Raw genomic sequence first — 19,632 nt, 5'->3', positions numbered from 1 at the left:
GCCCAGTCTATGTGCTGCTCAAAAGCAATGCTGCACTGACTTTGTAAAGGGCCAGTCATTCACGTCAGCTCCAGCATTTGTATTTGATCCCGTTTTTCTGGTGTACTTAAAAGATGTTGTTTTGGATACGTTAAATGAAATTGTGTTCTGTTTTGGTAAATTGGCAAACTCTACGTATGCTTAGATCTGCATTTCACTGAACCTAGGGCATCCAGCAGGACAGTCTACTGCCTGGTCCCTGCTGGTAACCAGGCTTCTTATTGAAGTCTATGAGAAGCAAACCCAGTTTCTAAGAAATCCTGCAGCTCTGTTAAAGAAAATTAGCCTTCCCTGTCCTGCGCCTTGAATGTATGGATGTCAAACGTCCTCAATGACATGAGTTCTCTTTTTTGTCATTTTTGGTGCTGAAGTCTTCCTCTGGAAGAGCCAATGAGGTGGAGGCAAAGACAGGTCTTGTCGCTGGTCATGCCTACTCAGTGACTGCAATTCGGAAGCTGCACCTTGGAGAAAGTCTGACATTCTCTTTTAACACAGAAAAGCTCTTCATGGTCAGGCTGAGGAATCCCTGGGGAAATAGAGAGTGGAATGGTGCCTGGAGTGACAAGTAAGTGCTGACAATCCAGTGTTAAAGGAACAAATTTGTGTTTAGGGCCACACAAAGACATAATGATAGCCTGCAGTGTTCAGTGAGATCTGAAATGTTCTGTCATCTCTTCCTGTTCTGTGAGCACATCCAGGAGAGTTATAAATTTCTGGACCTTAGTGTACATTGTTCTTCTGGCCCACTGGATCTTGAGTAGAAAAACAGCCTACGATTAAGATGATGAGTCAAGAACATGAGGTTTGTTCCCAGCTTCACCACTGAGTTTGTGACTCAGTTTCTCATCTGTAATTTCTAGCTGCTGAGGATGATACAGACCTTTCATTCTTAACAAATTTAAGCAGCTGGTGAAAAATGCTGTAAAATTACCATATTCATAATTTCTTGAGCTATTTTATATTGAGTTTTAATATGGGCCGTGAGCCTAGCAAGCACCCCTATAGAGTTGGCAATGACTGCTGGAGGTGGTGTATTCCATTGCTGGCGATTAACACATGACAAACATTTAATTAGAATGTTACAGTTCAACACTGTGCTTACCAACCACTGTTAATATTCAATAATGCAATGTTCTTAACAGTATAATAACTTTTTATCTTCCTGCTTCAGCTAGCAAAAATTATTAGTTTTAAACAAGAGGTTGGTTCAGATGAAATATTAAGCTGGCAGAATGCTAAGAAAAATACTATTTGTTAGCAGAGAAGGTCTTGCAGGGGGTATAAAGGTTGGAGGCTGTCTGAGGCAAAGTGGTCATGAAATGATAGATTTTTTTTTATCCTTGTTGAAGCACAGAGGGGAGTCAGCAGAACTGCTGCCTTGGACTTCTGGAGGGCAGATTTCGGTCTCTTTCAGACCATGGTTGAGAGAGTCACTTGGGAGGTAGTTCTGGAGGGAGCCCAAAGAGGCTGGGAATACTCTAAGGAAGGTATTTTAAAGGTGTGGGAGCTGGGGAGCTGACCATCTTCAAGTCACAGAAGACAAGCTGATAGGGAGGGAGACCTGTCTGGCTGAACAGAGACCTTTGGCTGGAACTCAGGAACAAAAGGGAAGTTTATGGTCTTTGGAAGAGGGGGGCAAGCAACTTATGAGGGTTACAAATACACAGTGAAGCTGTGCAGAGAGAAAATTAGAAAGGCCAAACCCCAGCTAAAACCAAACTTGGCCACTAATGTGAAAGACAACAATAAATATTTCTATAAATACATCAGCAGTATGAGGAGGACTAGGGAAAATCTCCATCCTTTATTGGATGCAGAGGGGAACACAGTGACCAAGGATCAGGATAAGACTGAGGTACTTAATGCCTTCTTTGCCTCAGTCTTTAATAGTAAGACTAGTTGCTCCCTGGGCATACAGCCCCTTGCACTGGAAGATAGGGGTGGGGAACAGAATAAGCCCTGCATGATCCATGATGAGATGGTTTTGGACCTGCATTGAAAGCTGGATGGTCTCAAGTCCATGGGGCCAGATGGATTGCATCCTAGAGTGCTGAGGGAGCTGGTGGATGTGGCTGCCAAGCCACTCTCCATCATTCTTTGACAGTCCTGGCTAACCGGGGATGTCCTGGTGGACTGGAGACTGGCAAATGTGATGCCTGTCTTCAGAAAGGGCTGGAAAGATTGAGCCAAGGTAAACTGTACAAATTTCAATAGGGCCAGGTGTTGGGTCCTGCATTTTGATCACAACAGCCCCAGGCAGTCCTACAGGCTTAGGGAGGAGTGCCTGGAAAGCTGCCTGATAGAAAGGGACCTTGGTGTGCTGATGGACAGTCGGCTGGATATGAGGCAGCAGTGTGCCCAGGTGGCCAAGAAGGCCGATGGCATCCTGGCTTGGATCAGGAATGCTGTGGTATGCAGGACTAGGGAAGTCATCCTGCCCACTGTACTTGGCACTGGTGAGGCCCCACCTCGAGTACTGTCTTCAGTTTCCGGCACCTTAATACAGAAAGGACATGGAGGTGCTGGAGCAGGTCCAAAAAAGGGCAGCAAGGCTTGCAAAGGTCTTGGAGAATATGCAATGTGAGGAGCAACTGAAGGAACTGGGACTGTTTAGTGTGGGGAAGAGGAGGGTGAGGGGAGAGCATATTGCTCTCTTCAAATACCTGAAAGGTGACTGCAGTGAGTGGGGTTGGTCTCTTAACTGGTGACAGGTGACAGGACAAGGGGAAAAGGCACCAGGAGAGGTTTAGGTTGGATATCAGGAAACACTTCACAGAAAGGGTTGTTGAGTTCTGAAACAGGCTCCCCAAGGAGGTGGTTGAGTCACCATCCCTGGATGTGTTTCAAAACCATTTGGATGTGGTGCTCGGGGAGGTGATTTAGCAGAGGGTTGGTAGAATCAGGGTAGTATGGTTAGGTTGTGGTAGGACTTGATAATCTTGAAGGTCTTTTCTAACCTGAATAAATTCTGTTTTTCTATGAAAATAGTATGTCTTTTTTAACTTAAGCCCTTGTGTTTCTCTGCTAGGTCTTGTCTGAGCTGTCACTCATTCCAGAGGACACTGATGTTGGCCCATTGTTTTTTAGCCTAACAGAGAACTGAGAATTTCCAAATTAAATTGAGAATTTCCAAATTGGTGAAGAAAATGTTGCTTATGACTAGCAACCTCTTTCCTTTAGCTTCACCTTTATCTTCCAAATACATATGGAAAGGGAGTGAGGAATTGTCTCCATTTTTTCCTGTTAACACATAAGGGAAGGGACTTGTACTGTATTTGATCATGTTATCTGATCTAAGCATCAGAATACTTACATGTGAAATCCTTGGCTCCCATGTAGAGAGGTGTGTTTTTCTGGGGTCAATGTAGGACATATAAATGCATGTTAGACCAGGCAATGCAGTGTAGTATTACTCTGGAAACTGGAAGCTAGGCTTACTCTGCCTAGAAGAAACAATAGTTTCTTCTCAGAGGCTCTCTGGGAAATCTATGGAGCCTTCCTGCCTCTCAAGGAGATTGAAAGACAAAGCAAATACTCTGATTTAGGAAGTGTTCAATATGCTCTTGATTAGCAAATCTGTGTTTCTTTGAAGATCCTTTAAGAAATTGAGTCAGTCTCATGTGACCTTCCAAAATAACTCTTTAACTGTCCTAAGCTAGAGTGTAACAAAGGAAATCAATGAAATTCTGCTCTAGCTGTGCCAATTTGCTGTTCACCTCTTTTATTTCTAGTATGTTTCAAATCAGTTAATGATTTTAAACTCCTTCTGCAAGCCATGTACCCTTTTCTTGAATACAATCTGCCATTTATATTCCATTGTTATTTTTATAAAGAGGGACCATGAGAGAATTTTACTTTTAATTGGTTTTCCAGATAAGAATATTTAATTTTATTTAGTACATCTTTTTTTTCTTTTTTCTTTCCAGTTCTGAAGAGTGGAAGAAAGTCAGCAATGCGGAGCGTAAACGCCTGGGACTCACTGTTGAGAATGATGGAGAGTTCTGGTGAGTGGGAGTCATGTGGAGGGGTTGGAAATAATGGCTACATTGAGTAATCACAATTATCTCTGCAATTCAACAGCTTCAAAAACAACTCTGCAATATGAATAATAGATTATCCAGTTAGCATAAGGTCTGCTTCTTTTAAACTCCCAAAAGATGACAGAGAAAACAGAGGAAAAAAAAAAAGTAGTTCTCAGTAAATATAAGCTTCAAACCCCTTCAAAATATTTCAAAATGTATTATCTACATTTATGAGAGTCGCTTATAATCTGAGATAACACGTACTGGTTTACATGACAGAACACCAAATATTGAACACGCTGTCAGTTTTGGTTAGTGACTACTGAGTCTATTTGTAGGATTTTTAAGTCCAAGGTGCCAGTAAATGCAGTTGCAGCAAATGAATTTTGGTGTCTGTCAGTTTTTTCCAGTGCAAGGACAGGAAGTGTCCATTTTCTACTGAATCTGTAGAACTCAAATCGCTTGAATCCAGCTTAAAACTGAGATCCAATCAGGCAGTCCAGCAACTTCTTCAGTTGATCATCAGAACTGCATCACATATGCTAGTAGGGCTCAGTATGGAAAATCTTCTGTACTTTGTCAGAACTGGCAAACAGAAGCTGCCTGTAGGATTTGGTCCCAGAGCATTAGTGGGCCAGTACATTATGGTAGTCCAGAGATACCAACCTGTTCTCTTGTGCAAAAAAGGAGAAATATTTTCAAACTGTCCTGAGATCCAGCCTGTTACCATGGCAGATGGAGGTTGCAGCATTGAGAAGCTATGAAAAACTATATCCAGAGCATTTAGGTTTTAATCTTGTTCATGAACAGATGTAACAAGGACCATAACAGTGTTCTGGAGGAGTGAATTTTTTATTCAGCTTTGATTGCAGGTGATCTCCTTTCTCTTTGCAAAAACTGAAGTTATCAAATCCAGCCTGGTAGATACAACCGGTCATTTTGGCTTAAAGCTCTGAGGTGATAGTTTTTTAAGTGAAATTCTAAGACAGTGTGATTGTGGCTTCATGGGTATTTCCACATGGAGAGGTTTCTGGTGATTCTGTCCTCTGGAAAGCTAAACAATGCCTGCAGTTAAATTACTGGAAGATGTCATGTGTTATTGTGGCTCTGTGGGTGAATAGCACTGTTTACTTTCAAATAAACCATGATTTTCCTGGTGTCCTGTGGAACAGGATGACATTTGAGGACTGGTGTAAGAATTTCACTGATGTGGACATCTGCCGGATTGTAAATACCTCCTACTTCAGTATCCACAAGACCTGGGAGACAAAAATGCTGCATGGGGCTTGGGCAAAGAATTCAGAGCCCCTGCTAAATCGCTGTGGCGGATGCTTTGATAACACAGAGACCTTCCTTCAGAATCCCCAGGTGAGTCTCTACTTTGCACAGTTTTGAAGTATATCCACTTAACAAGAGTTTTTGAAGCAGATAGAGAAGCAGTTCTTCACTCCTCTGATTGTCAGTGCCTCCTTTCTAGAAGGTGATTTTATTCAGATATCCCCGTGTATTAATCTGAATGTATTCCATGTATTTGTCTGGGCCTACTTGTGTTTAGCAGAGAACAAAGTATAATTGTTACGGTTGAGTGCAATGCCCGATGTAATGGAAGTTCTTCTTATTCCAGTTGCCTCTAGGCTAGTTAATTAAAAGTCTCTTAATGGCAGTGCTGAAGCACATTTATGTTAGCTTAGGGCTGTCATCAGTTACTATGGCACATACTACTGCAATCTAGAGAGACGCTCTGTTCTCCCTCTCACTGCTTGACACTGAAACCTCTTGTGAGGTTCATCTGTATCGAGGGGGGCTTTGACACTTCCAGTTCCATTAAAGTAAGTGAATTTAAGCCGCCAAGTATGTAGGCACCCCTACAGCCACCTGCTGGTTTTCAGGTTGGTACCTATTAGGACAGCTGAAATGTCTTCAGTTCAAAGATCACCGCAGCTGCACACCTCTCATCAGTCCAAGAGAGCTCTCTTGCACTCTTAAAGCTCCCCTTCCACACCTCTATTTGCTCAAGGACACCCTAGCCTGTCTGACAGTGTAACACAGTCTGCAGTTCAGAAAGGATAAGAATAAAAATGTGTCTGACTGCACGTCTCTGCATATTTTTATATGCAGAAAGAAAGAAATAAAATCCAGAGTGAGATACTTTGAGTGTTAAATTCTTTATCATATATGGAAACGCCCACTGGATGTTTTTCATCTGCATAAAGCCCACAGATTCACTTTTGAACTGATCTGGTAGAATTGCTTTAGTGCTGTATTCAATTCAAGAATCGTTTATTGAGCTAGGAATTGCTGCCTAAGCCTGAAATAATTTGCTTTGATTGGTTTTAAACCCAGGTCAATTCAAGTTTAAACAGTCTGGATAAAAGATTTGCATGTTAAAGATGCAGGAGGCCTTCTTAGTCCTTTTAACTGTGTGTTCCTAAGGCTTTCAGAAAATCTGAGAAATACTATAATTAACATTCCTGTCATTCTTATATTAAATAGAAATTGTAGATGCAAGCGTAGAAAAAAATTAACATTTGGAAGGTACCTTCCTTTGCAGGTCCTGTATGAAGATGATATTTGAAACTTACTGGCCCTTTTTAGATACTCAGCTTAAGAGAATAGTCTAAAATGAACATAGACCCTATCTGAAATCTATTGGTTTATTTTTTTATCTCACTCCTGATTTACATATTTGTAAATGAAAGTTTCAGAGTGGCTCTTCCCTTCTGCTGCTTGAACAGTTATTTTTTAACAGTCTCATGCTGCCCTGTTAGGCAATTTACCTGCTTTTTTTTTTTTATTTATATGTGTGCTTCTGTGTGTGTTTTTTTGTGTTTTTATTTTTAATTAGTATTAATTTTCAGATGTAAATTGCTGAGAAAGTGTTGTGCATAACTTTCCTGCTACCCTCAAATGTGTTTTCAGTTCCCTCCTTTTTATGCATCCATTTCCTCAGTGATAGCTTTATCCTCTGTCTAAGAAGGCTTTTTTTATCAGCTTACTGTCCTCTCTCTTATTTAGTACATCTTTGATGTTAAGAAGACAGAAGACAAAGTGTTGATCTCATTACAACAGGAGGATCGGCGCAGGAGCAAAAAAGTAGGGAAAGGAGACAACATCATCATTGGTTTTGAAATCTTCAAGGTAGGCACAACTGGTTCAGAGTTTGTTCTGAAACCTCGCTTCATTCTGGCAAATGAAACCTTTGGCAGATAGAGGCATGACTATCACAGAGGGATCTGGCTCTCCACAAGTTCTGTGTGCGTTCTGCATTCACTCACTACAGTTGACATTAGACAGACTATTTGAACTGCACTGAATTTAGTTTAGTGCAAACTCTATTTGAACTGAAGGAGCGTAAGTCTTTATTACCTACTGCAAAAGAATTCTACATGTTTTTCATTATTCCAAACTTTGGAGAGACAGATTGTTTTTTCGCAGAAAAATGTACTAATGCTTGAAACATGGAGGTTTTATTTCTTTGTCTCACTGGAGAATCCTACCTCTATTCAAGCAAATACAGCCATGTGAATGAGTTCTGAAAGTCTGCAGTTTTTCTTTTCCCACTTAGACAAGTCAAAAGTGTCAAGAGCGATTTCAATAGCTGGAGTAGTGAGTAGGAAATGAGAACATGTGAAAAGAAGCCAAAGGGATCCCAAACAGTAATTTAATTACACTCTTAGGGCAAACTGTGTAAAACAAAAACACAAGGACTAAAAGCAGAAGGAGGAAAGAAAGAGAAACAGCTATGCATCTTTTTCACCAAGGAGAGGGATTATTTTATAATCCCTTGCTATAACCAGTGGGGCTGCACTCAGGCTATGGCCCTACTTCAAAAATAGCCAGTTTTTAACAGTCAGTCACAGCTGTTGGCATCTATATCACACCTGTATGTTTGACAACCACCTGCTTACCAAATGTATTGAAAAGTGTCAATCTAGAAAGTAGCATAATCTCCCCATGCCTTGCTCATGTCTGATTGCTAGGAAGGCTTGGAAAAGAAATTGCATCTTCAGAAACATGTCAATGCTCTGTCTTTTATTTCTGTTCAATAATTTTCTTTTTTGGAAAAGTTGGAAACCACCAGATTTGTTAATACAGCTATGGGCCTTCCGAAGACCATGCTGTAAATTATCAGAAGACAAAAGAGAAATACCAGAAATGAATGCAGGGCTGTGATCAGTCACAGGAGAATAGATTTATGTTTTAACTGTGCTGTGGCAAACATTAGTTGCCTGAAGAGTGTTAATATTTAAGCACAGCTTCACAAAACAAAATGTAAATGATAATTCTCTAGCTTTTTTTTTTAATTATTCAGGGAAGGACAATGTAAATATGGCTGTGTGCATCTGTTAGTGTGCCCTGGATGGAGAGTTTGCAGTATAAGACTGAAAGGCTGTATCTCACGTGCAGAGTACAGCATGCTATAGAAAGCAGGCAGATAAATCTCATCCTCACCTAAGATGGCTTAGCAGTTGATGCCCTTGGAGTGTGCATGCATCTCTGCAAATATTCAAAGTTCTGCAGTAGCATAATGTCTGTTAGTGGACAAATGTGTCTGCCAGTCTCAAACTATCACCTCCTCTTAGGGATGTATGAGTACATGTATATGTGAAGTGCAAAGCAGCACTGCTTAGGAGCCAGTGTGGGTTAGCATTGGGAGCACTGAGTTGGCTGTCAGGAGTCTGTGTCACAACTACAGTGAGTGAACTGTGACAAACCAGCATTTTTTCTGCCCGTGAAAGGTGGCATGATATGCAGGGAAAATCCTGCCTGCTGTCTCTGATATTCGTCCTTGCTAAACTTTATATTGCTCTGTGGTTGTAGGTAGAAGATAACAGAAGCTATCGACTACACAAGCTGACTGTGCAGGAGAGAGTAGCCACATCTCCATACATCAATACACGCAATGTGTTCTTGAAGAAGACCCTTAAGCAAGGCCGTTACATCCTTATCCCAACTACATATCTTCCTGGCATCACTACAGATTTTATCCTGAGACTCTTCACTGATGTGCCGTCAAAGCTCAGGTAGTCTTGCACTCACAGTTGCATGAGATCTTCCCTTGCCTGTACTGGCTGCACTTTCCCAAAAATTGTTGCCTGGTTGCCCTCAAATATTGTTGACTCACTAGCATGTATCACTTCAGAACTCCAGAAGATGTCCTTCAAGATAGCCTGAGTCACCTCCAAGAATCTCCAGGTGGTCTACTGGCTTCTGTGTGTGCTCCAGACATTTTTGCTTGATGACTTAAGAACAACTGGAACTCTTAATCTTTTAATCTGGCTTCTGTAGTTGCCTTAAGTTTTGGTGCAGAACTCTGAATATTGGTACTTGTCTGTACAGCTGGTACTGTCTTTAATCAATCTCATTTGAAACTAGTGGTTATCTGTGAGAGCAAAACTAGTTCTTCGTAGAACGAGGCCCAGTGAATTTTTGTCTTGTTTTGACATTAATTTTCTTTAAAAAAAAAAAAATAAATAAATTCCTACCACTTTTGTTTTGCTGTCATACAAGAGATGAAATACATTCAGTGTGGTTTGCTTTGTTTTTACTTCTGCAAGTCTGTACCACAAATTTGCAACAAATGTCAAGTTCAGAAAAGGCCAACAATACAAAACCATTGATAGTCTGCTTGAAATTCATTGCTGCAATTGCTTTGCCTTGATTTTTCAGAGAGCTGACAGCAGATAAGCCTGAAATGACATGTTGGAGTCTTCTTTGTGGCTATCCACGCAGAATCACCCAAATCAAAATCCAATCTGCAGAAGGCTTACAGGAGCAAGATGGATCAGGTGGTAAGTGTAAAACAAGCCTGGAAGAATGGAAAGGGCTTCTTCAGTCCTCCAGAGCAGAGCTAAGTTGACATATAAGCAGTCAGAAATTATCCAAAGAAATTGGGTTGTTTTTTTTTTTTCCAACACATTGTAAGATCTGTTCAAAAGGAGAGCTCAGATGAATAAGATGATGTAAACTGGCAAGAGTCATGTGTCATCTATCCTGGTGCAGATGGACTGTAGTAGCCAGACTCTCTCCAGAAGCTTTTTGTAGGGATTAGTAAGAAATTAACTTTTCAGGGGTATCTGTTTTCTGAATGGAAAAATCCAGGGAGACTGTTGAGTAACACACATGACTACACATGTGGTGTATTACACTTACCTCAGTGATATCACTGATAGCTGCCAGAACACTTTGCTCTTCGTTACCACAGGTTTAATAGCACTTCAGGGGAAGAAATATGGTGTTTTGCTAAGTACACTAAAAGAGGGAGAGGTTAAATTACGAGTACAAGGCTGTGTGCCTACACATTGAAGGAAGTGTCCTGAAACAACAACACATAAATGTCTTTCTGGTACCTGATGTTGGCAGTTAATTAGGAAACACATCCAGTTGTCATTTACTTCCTGATTTTCTACTCCTATACTCCGTCATCCTTCACTTTCCATGACCAGTGAAATACAAGACCAGCACTAAGTCTCGGGAGGAGAGAAAGTAAATGAGCAGAGATAATACAGTGAACTTGGAACAGGCTGATGAAGCATCAGCTGTTTGTTCTGGATAACTCTTCAACTCTCTTTACTTTAAGGTGTGAAACTCAATTTCTTTAACGCTTTGTGGTAAAGAAATTGTTACACCTTCAGTACTGAGACTTCTGGAGCAACTGTAAGATTTCTCCCACTAGCCAGCTGCAATTTTGTTCCCTTTTCATAGTTGGTCCTTGTGCCCATTGAGCAGTGGGTAAATCTACTTTTTACTGTGCAAGTCCCTTTCTGTTAACTCTGGTTGTCTCTTCAGGGGACATGAATGCTGAAGGGAAGAAATGTATGGCATTGCTTCAGTTCATCTGACTTGTTACTTCTCTTGAAAAAGATGAGCTACAGACACCTCGGTCAAATAAACAGTATGGCTCCATGTTCTCAGAAAGGCAGGATGCTTGGATGAGATAAATGAGGGGGCTACAAGTGACAGAAATAGCAAAGCAGTTCTTTGAAAAGAGGGAGTATGTTCTTGTGCTTGCCCCGTGGAGGACATTTCCATTTTTAAGGCTTTTTTCCCTCCATTTAAAATTCCTTAGACATTTTTCTCTAACATTCCCCGCAATAAAGTAATGAAAGCCAATTCTCCACCCTTAGCATTTCACAATCCTTAGCACAATTACAATCTTGATAAGATCATTAAAACAATTGCCTGCAGCTGCCAAAGAGCATGCTTCAGCTCAGAGAGTATTGTCAGTTGGTGCATAGTGACACAGGCCTCAGGAATATACAAATGGAACATAAAACTGATGTGTAATAGATACTCCATAGTACAGCCCAAAATACTGCTAGGACCCAATGCTACCACACATATCCAGGTTGAGCAGAAATACCTGCCATTTTGATTTCAGCACCCAGAACTGGGCTCGTAACTGCCCCAACAAAAGTGAAAATGTACACTATAGTGGGAAGAACTGTATATAGAAAATTGGGCTCACAGAATTTGTTTAAACATAAGCAAAATCTGAACACAAAAGCCTAAATGAGTCTTATTGTTTGCCTTTGAATAAAATGTCACCAAAAATGTAAAAAATATTTTCCTTTTGTGTCAACACAAAGATTTTGGCAAAAGCCTTTTGTCCCTTTTCAGCCTGCAGCACCAAATCAGCCTGCAGTACCATTCATAGGTAGGGCACTGAAGGAAGGCTTGAAATCATTCTTTCCATCAGCATTCCCTGTTACCTTGAATTCTGCTGTGAAAATCTATTTGAATCTTTCTTTATCAGCATTGTTTTTCCTTTAAGATTCTCTAACTCACAGGATACGTTCATAGATTATCTTATAGTTGCCACATATTATGGCAGCTTTAGAGAAATGGAGTAGATCAAGAGCATAAATAAAAAATCATTAAGTCAAACACGCACATTTGTGCTATACATTAAAACTAAGCTGTGCAGTGACAAGTATAACATCAACAACTGCATCCTGCCTTCTGAGGGTGTCTTGTGGGGAAGTCTGCAAAGTTTCTGATTGATACTGGATTCCATTTTTAGTAAGACAAAAAGTAGAACATGGCACACGTTTCTCACCTTTGGGTTGGGATTTTTTTTTTGTACATTATAATATTTGAATACAGAAATTCCTTGAAACACAGTGCACATGTGAATTGTAAATATACACTAAAAAGTAATGAGTTAATGTATTCTGAGATTGTTTTCTAATATCGTGCAGAAGAAATTGTCATCTCTCATCTATTTGGCGTCTTCCATCTCTCTGTAGCTTCTCTAGATCCATGTCTGTTCTGTTTCCCATATTTCAAGGAGAAATAGCAGCCAAGCAATCAAAAAAGAGGTGTCTGCTTGGAGGATGTCAAATCATATGTCCCAGAGTTGAGTTTAGACCTCAGCCACATGGGTAGTTACCAAAGTAAGTCTTGCCCGCCACTCCCGGAGTATTTCCATTTCCTAGTGTGAACCAGAATTAAGAGTCAGCAGCAACCTCTTGTATAATCAATACTGTGAGCTGACACAAAATGCCACATGGCAGTTTCCATATGGAAAGACAAGTAGAAGTTTCCCTTCAGGTTAGACGCAATCAATGTTTACTCGCATAGAAAACAGTTAGATTAAGTGACTGTGTATGCTGCTAAGAGAGCCTTATGCACACGTTACTGTTACTCATTTTTGGGTGCAGATATTGATGGTAACTTGTTTCCATGTGAGCTACTGTGTCTGATTATTCCATTGCATTTTACATGGGTTTCTGGACTTCTTCGTCTACCTGTGTATTTGCATCTCAGCTCTGCTATTTCCTTCTGCTCAGTCTCTGTCATCAGTTAGCTGTATATCCCTTGGCCAGTTTGCCTGCCTGGTTTGAGTAAAGCATCACTACCATCCTTTAGTAGACAGAGAATGCAGAACTGGATGATCATGAGGGATTATATTATTCTTTCTGAAGCTTCTGAGAACTGAGGCATTTTATTACTTCTCTGTGACAAATTGCGTCCTGAAAACATCAGAGTATCTCTATACTCTGAACTGGTGTAAGGGAATGTGGAAACTAAGAGGACTCTGTACAGAGGTACCTTTTTTTTTTGATGCATCTTGCTTAGAGTGATTTTAGATTTGAATGTGCTATTCATCACATCAGCCCCTCGCTGTCATATGAGAGTTGGGCTTAGCACAAATTTCTGAGAAACTACTTGAACAAAACCAGAAGAGAATGAAGACTGCATAGCAAGTGCACTCCCAGCCTGGCTCGTAAGCTGCTTGTCATCAGAACCCTGTCCCCTGACAGAAGGTTGTTTAATCTCTGTTATAAATGTTTATTTAAAAGCTCTTCCTTGCTGCTGTCTTTAATCCATTGTCCTGTCAGAAAAAATTAATGGATGGTTTGCTGCTAGATTAGCAGATGAATCTAGTTCTGAACATATATTGGCTGCTTCTCTTGGAAGTACCTCACGCTGAGTTAGCTTGTGCTGAAGTTGATCCAGCTATTTGGGAGCCAAGTAAAGTGGCAGTTTGCAAGAAGATGGGGAAGTGCTGTGTGCTTGGATTTCAGTCTGCCTGTCATTCCCAAGTCTGTTTTAAAAATTGCTCTCCCTATTGTCTATTGCACTCTTTTCTTAACAGCTTATCTTCTGGAAAAGTCATCTTTACTTAAGCCTTTCCACTGGAATTCCATGCTGAATTCACGTGTTTAATGGCTTTTCACCATTTCTTTTCTAAACTCGGTGTATGATGTACGATGTCCCTGGTAAGGAGCGTATCTGGTGCCTTTAATGGCAGATGCCCTGGGAGTAGATCAAGAAAAGGAAAAAGAGGGCAAAAACAGCTGATAAATATCCAGGCAAAGGACAGGAAAGCTTGAATCATGTATATGATTGAGAACTGAACCTCTTCCACTACCAGAATAGAAGCTCAAGTTGTTCTCCTTCCCAACTTGTAGTGAATGCTAGGATATTTTCTTTTCCACATTAGTAGCCCTTTCTGCATTGTCACTGTACTGCACATAAACCAGGCTAGTGCTGCAGACACCCGGGCCCGTGGTAGCTGAGAACATTTCTAGTTTCATTCCACATATGCAGCTCTCCCAGTTCTTTCTTTTCTTCTAGACTTAAAGCCATTCTTCCTGCCCCATCCCTCAAGGTGTTCAAGGCCAGCCTGATTTGGTTGGGGGCAGCCCTGTCCCATTCTATGATATAAATGGCAGTTCAGTAATGCAATCGTGAGGTCATGCTGTACAATTACTTTTAATGTCTGTCTTCTGCCTTCCTATTTTTTTTCTATCTGATTCTGAGAATTTTAATGTTTCTTTTAAATGTTAACTTTCCTTTTCCATTGACTTAGCTAGTCCCTTCATTAACAGTTCTGCAATCCAGCAAATTCGCCTGTTAACTCTTAAATTTCTATGTTCTTTCCCCACCACCTCTTATGCCCTGCATCTCTTGATTTCAGTTAATGATCAGATGTTGCTTTGCTTGTAGCCTATGGCTGTTTCATGCAAGACCCCATTTTATTCAGGTTCATTTTCCAAATCTCTCAGCGAATGGTGGAGCCCTTCCATCATTGGTACATAGCATGGCGCTGCCTCGTGCCCCAGAGCTAAATCCACACCTTCAGTGACACAGAAAGTAATTGCCTCCCAGAGAAGCCAATACATTGGTACCTGATGTAGAAAGTGTGATATGTTGTCAGGGTAACGGGCTGCTACATGTCTGGCCAGATGTAATCGCAGTGCAGCATACGGAAAAATCTTTCTCGTCAGTGTAAGGAATTCCTTCTGTTTTGGATGTAGCAGCTATGTGGTTTGTTTGTGTGAGGTGTTTGAGTGATATGTTTGAGGAAAACTAAGCTGGGTATGAATTATTTAAAAGTGAAAGCTGCCCTAAAATGTTGCTGCCTTATGACTGTCATTCGAGTAGTGGCATTTTCAGGTAGATGGTCAAAATGTGCGTAAGAAATGATCGTGTATCTGAATTACACTTAAGCACATTCAGTGGGCTTATTGAAAATATGTGTTGCAAAAGTAGAAGGGACTGAAAAAATAGATATGCTGCAATTAACACTAAGAATGGATAGAAATACTTGCATTGAAATACAGAAAAATGTAGCACTTGCTTTTAAATAAAAGTAAAGTGGAGTGGTCTGTCCCATTCCAGGATAAAGACAGATTTTTTTCTTTTTTTTTTTTTTCCTCAAAGCAATTCTTGCTCCCTACTGGAATGAAAAGGAAATATCAATGTATCAAAGTGAAAATGTGAAATGTAGGAACTGTAACATATTTCTGAAATGTTGATCATCTCAGTGGGTTATGTATGATTAAAGTGTAATTTAAGTTATTAATTGGGAAGAATTATATGACAATAATTTAAACTTTAAAATAACAGAGATCAAAATAATAGAACTAAAGAAATTCTATCAGATTCACGGGAATGAAATCAAGAACTGCAGAGGACTTGCTTTGACAGCTTCCTACGGAAAATTTTGTTGAAAGCAGCATGCTCTTGTGTGTTTTGACAATATTTTGTTTTCTACAAGGGAAACTGCTTCATGAATATTACCTCCTAAAACTAATATACGACTCATATCAGAATGTGGTAGGCAGCATTTTCAACCTAGGCACTGTAAAGCTGGGCACTGAGATATGTGTTCAGTGAACTGTGGAGGATGAACAGCTTTAACCTTCCATTTTTGCCCTGTAGCCCTGAACCACATATCAGATTACATACACATGGATGCATTTTGTCTCTCGTGTCTTGAGCAGTGCTGGGAAGTGTAGTGTTTCACTTGGAAGACTTTGTGTTAAATGAGGATGTGTACAGTAAAGGGATATGGGAAGATGACAATCCCAGTCAAAGAGTTGGCTGGTTTCATGGCAAACGGTGTTCAACTTCTAGTTCTGAGCATTCGGTTGTTACTCATCAAGAATGAGGTATTTCACTTCTGTCTGTTACAGGGAGCTAGCAGTGGATGTGGTGTACTCTGGTGCCCTGTTCCATGTCACTAGCAGTTGTGCTGCCAGGCAAAGGAGGACATGGCTCCTGCTGGGTTTCTGGGCAGGTCTCAGCTACTATTCTGTGATCTAACGGCTGTGTTTCAGGAGCAGATCCCTATGTGCTCATCAAGTGTGAGAACCAAAAGGTGCGCTCCCCTGTACAACACAATACTACCAAGGCGACTTTCGACACACGAGTCATCTTCTACAGGAAGAACATCGACAGTCCCATCATTGTCCAGGTAAGGTAAACCACACTGAGTGAGCTGCCAAGGACAGGGGATAGAAAAAACAAGACAAGTGCAAGAACTGCTTCCCTTTCTGGGCTATGCTTCACACTGTTCAGCTGCTCCACTAATTCTGATTCTCTAGCCCAGATCTTTTCCATTGAACAGCAACTGCTGTTACTTAGGGAGCACTCTGAGCAGAGGGGATCTGGCTCTAACAGTCACAGGAAAAGCACTGCTAGAGAGCAGGAGGTGAGCGCAAGCTGGCAGAGTGGCACAAACAAGCTGACTGCACGTAGGTTTTTACTGCTGATAAACTCAAACTGCTGATTTTCATTCCTCTTCTAGGCAGGCTTTGACCTAGAAAGTAAAAAGCTGCATTTAGCTCCTTATTTGCATAACATATGTAAATGAGCATGCAAATCCAGAATCTCCCACTTGCTTGCTAGACAATTAGCTAAATTTAGATGTATGCCCCCTCCTCACTGCTCTTCTGAGGGGTTAATGGGAATGACCCTCCTCCAGCACAACCTTTTTGAGTAGAGTGTGAAAGAGAAGCAGTGCTTCAGCTGGGGTTATTTCTGTCCCTTTGTCTCCAGGTCTGGAACAGCAACATCTTGTGTGACCAGTTCCTTGGACAGGCGCTGCTGGCAGCTTCACCCAGTGACCCCAGAGAACAGCAGACTCTGCAACTTCGAGGGAGGGGCAGCCAAGAAGCCGAGGAGGTGCCAGGTCACATCACCGTCAAGGTTTTTTCCAGTGATGACCTCGTAGAGCTATGAAAGCCCTGCAGAGCCAGACAGAGCTGTCACCTCGCAGCAGGAGGGCTTGTCTGTGCTTTCTGTGTGAATGACTTGTAAGCAAAGGTTTCATGTACATACTCACAATTGCTTTAAAAAGAAAAAGCTCTCGAAAACTCTCCATTATTTTGGATAATGGGGAGGGAGGCTTTTAAAGGGAAAAAAAATGCATATATATATATGTTCATCATACAGCAAGCAGTAGAAAAGGTGCCAAACTAACTGTCAGCAGATGAGCTCATTAAGACATGAGCTCATAGCCATCTCCCCCAGCAGCATCCTTCAGTAGCTCGTGACATGTAAGCTGGAAGCAGACATGACTGTTCTCACAGATCATTACACGTTCCCAGCAGGCAGGTGGGAATAGCTGTATCTCCACAGCCGCATGCCAGCAGGCTGGCACGCTGGCAAGGACAAGATGGACTCACATGCCTGATGTCCTTGTTCACTGCTAGACTCCCCTTGGGAGGGGGAGTTTTTTGAGCTTTGATTGGAATTTTTTTCCCTAATACTGATTTTTTTTAAATTAATTTCACTCTTATTGATAAAGATATTTCTGTTCCTTGGCTAAAACATTGTTACTCAAGGATTTCAGTAATACGACTTAAGACCAGATGTGCCATGGCAACATTAAAATAGGGGGCACGTCTTGGAGTGATAGCTTTCCCTGCATAAAGGCTCTCTTTGTTTTTTCCTGTTGTCCACCCCAAGCTGATTCACAAGTTGATATCTTTGGCCAAGAGATGGGCATCTCACAGTTCAGTTCTGGCTTTGCCTGGAGGACAAACTCAATTATGGGAGCCACCTCCCTAAGGAGGTTTTGATTAATCTACTTTATGCTAGAATGAAAGAATGCTCCCTTTGCCTCATTAGGTGTGATGAGCAACACCAGAATGAAAGAGGAGAAAATTAGTTTATGACAGGAATGGGTCTGAAAAACAAAGATGCCATGACATAGCAGGTACCAGGTTTTTTCTTTGGAAATTTTGCATTGGTTTATTGCTGATAGAGCTCACATCTTTGAGAAACTTTAACTTGGATGTGATGGAGGTCAAGTATTGTTCGTATTTTCCTTACAGCAAGGTTCCTTGTACAAACTTCCTTTTAACTTCTGCATATAGCCTGTCAGTAGGGCTCCTTCATAGCAGACATTTCGAGTTGTCAAGCTATGCAGTGATTCTGGCAGTGTAAAAGAGGCTTACTGTGTCAGACATCTCAGAAATGGATTTTGTATGGTTGCAAATTATGGTCTTGAAAGTGAAGCTAAAGGCTTACTATTCTGCCTTCTGTACAGCCAGGAAGCTTCTATTTCTGTGTACCTCATAACTACTTCAGCCATTTTGTGCAATGTTTATAACTTATAAAATGGCCCTTGGTGGAGTTAATGTTTTCAAAAAAGGTTTGTAAGTAAGTCTGCTCGGGGCATCCAAAAGGATCAATGCTGTGGGAGGAAAAAGATTTGTCTGACATGTTAGGGCTGGAATATAAAGCTATGAAGGATGTTACGCTGCCATCAGCTTAGCTGCTGTACCAAGTACCTAAATCCAACTATTTTTTAAATAGCTTGGGCTCAAGCCATTTTGCACGCAGAGCATTTGTCAGATGTGAGCTGCACCCAGAGGCAAGTATAACTTCTCTGTAAACTCATGGCTTTAGAGTTGCTTATTCTCAGATATGACTGTAAGGTGCATTTCTTTTAAAAAATCATGCAACTTATACAGACCAGAGCTCAGGCAAGACACACAGCGAGCTGCCACTCAGTCTGGGCTGACCTGTTTATGTTACTTTTCCTCATGCACTATTTTATTCACTATAGCTCTGCCTCCTAGCAGCCCATCAGACACACCTTGCCTGCACAGGCAGAGCAGCAGGGCTGCAGAGCTGTTGAGGATCGCAGGCAGCAAAGGTGAGCACCTGGGGAGAGCAGAGTTGGTTTTGTTGCATAATCCCCTTTTCAGACAATTTTGCAGAACTCTTTCTTCTGAGATGGGTGCAGTAAAGAGGGGTTTGCTGATCTGGCTGATTGACTGGGGTCAGAGCACAGCCCAAGGAGGGTTCCTGGCAGACAGCACCCAGCTGGGCCAGGCGGCTTTCTCTGCTCAAACGCTACCAGAGCCCGGCGGTGTTTGTCAGCAGTCAGCCATACCCTGTGGGAAAATGTTGTTTCACGGTAACTGCCTGGGTGTGTGTGCGGCTTCGGTCCCCCGCAAATCCCCACATTAAAACAAGTCTGAAAAATATTTTATTTCAAATTTCAAGCTTTATTTTTTCAATACGAAGCAACCTAAACAAAAGGCTAACAAAATATAAACCCCTTGAATAATTTCTGCAATGAAACATTCTTGTTTCAGATAAAAGAAAAATCACTTCGGCGTGACCCTAACCGCCCTCAGTCAGTTTGGGGGCGGGGGGGAGAGAAAGACGCGCAGATCCCCGCACGCCTCTGTTCCCCGCGCAGCTGCTCCGCGCCGTTACCGCCCGCAGCTCCGCCTTGGGCGCGCGGCCGCATGGCGGCGCTCGAGCCGCGCGCGGATCGCCTCAGGCTGTGGTGAGGGGCTCCCGCGTGCCGCCATTCCGC

General features: G+C 41.6%; 1 protein-coding gene across 1 annotated transcript in view; it reads left to right on the top strand.

Moving 5' to 3' along the window:
• CAPN6 (calpain 6) overlaps positions 1-19,294 on the top strand; it is a 48,920-nt gene extending 29,626 nt beyond the window's left edge. The window contains exons 5-12 of the mRNA XM_052672941.1: positions 411-604; positions 3,966-4,043; positions 5,234-5,429; positions 7,077-7,199; positions 8,883-9,085; positions 9,732-9,853; positions 16,133-16,269; positions 16,854-19,294. Coding sequence (XP_052528901.1) covers positions 411-604; positions 3,966-4,043; positions 5,234-5,429; positions 7,077-7,199; positions 8,883-9,085; positions 9,732-9,853; positions 16,133-16,269; positions 16,854-17,036 — 1,236 coding nt within the window. The 3' untranslated portion in view covers positions 17,037-19,294. The remainder of the gene's footprint in view (positions 1-410; positions 605-3,965; positions 4,044-5,233; positions 5,430-7,076; positions 7,200-8,882; positions 9,086-9,731; positions 9,854-16,132; positions 16,270-16,853) is intronic.
• The last annotated feature ends 338 nt before the right edge of the window (positions 19,295-19,632 follow it).

Source organism: Tympanuchus pallidicinctus, unplaced genomic scaffold, assembly GCF_026119805.1.
Source record: "Tympanuchus pallidicinctus isolate F22 unplaced genomic scaffold, pur_lepc_1.0 scaffold13, whole genome shotgun sequence".
Classification (NCBI taxonomy): domain Eukaryota; kingdom Metazoa; phylum Chordata; class Aves; order Galliformes; family Phasianidae; genus Tympanuchus; species Tympanuchus pallidicinctus.
This window is presented reverse-complemented; position numbering and strand designations above follow the sequence as displayed.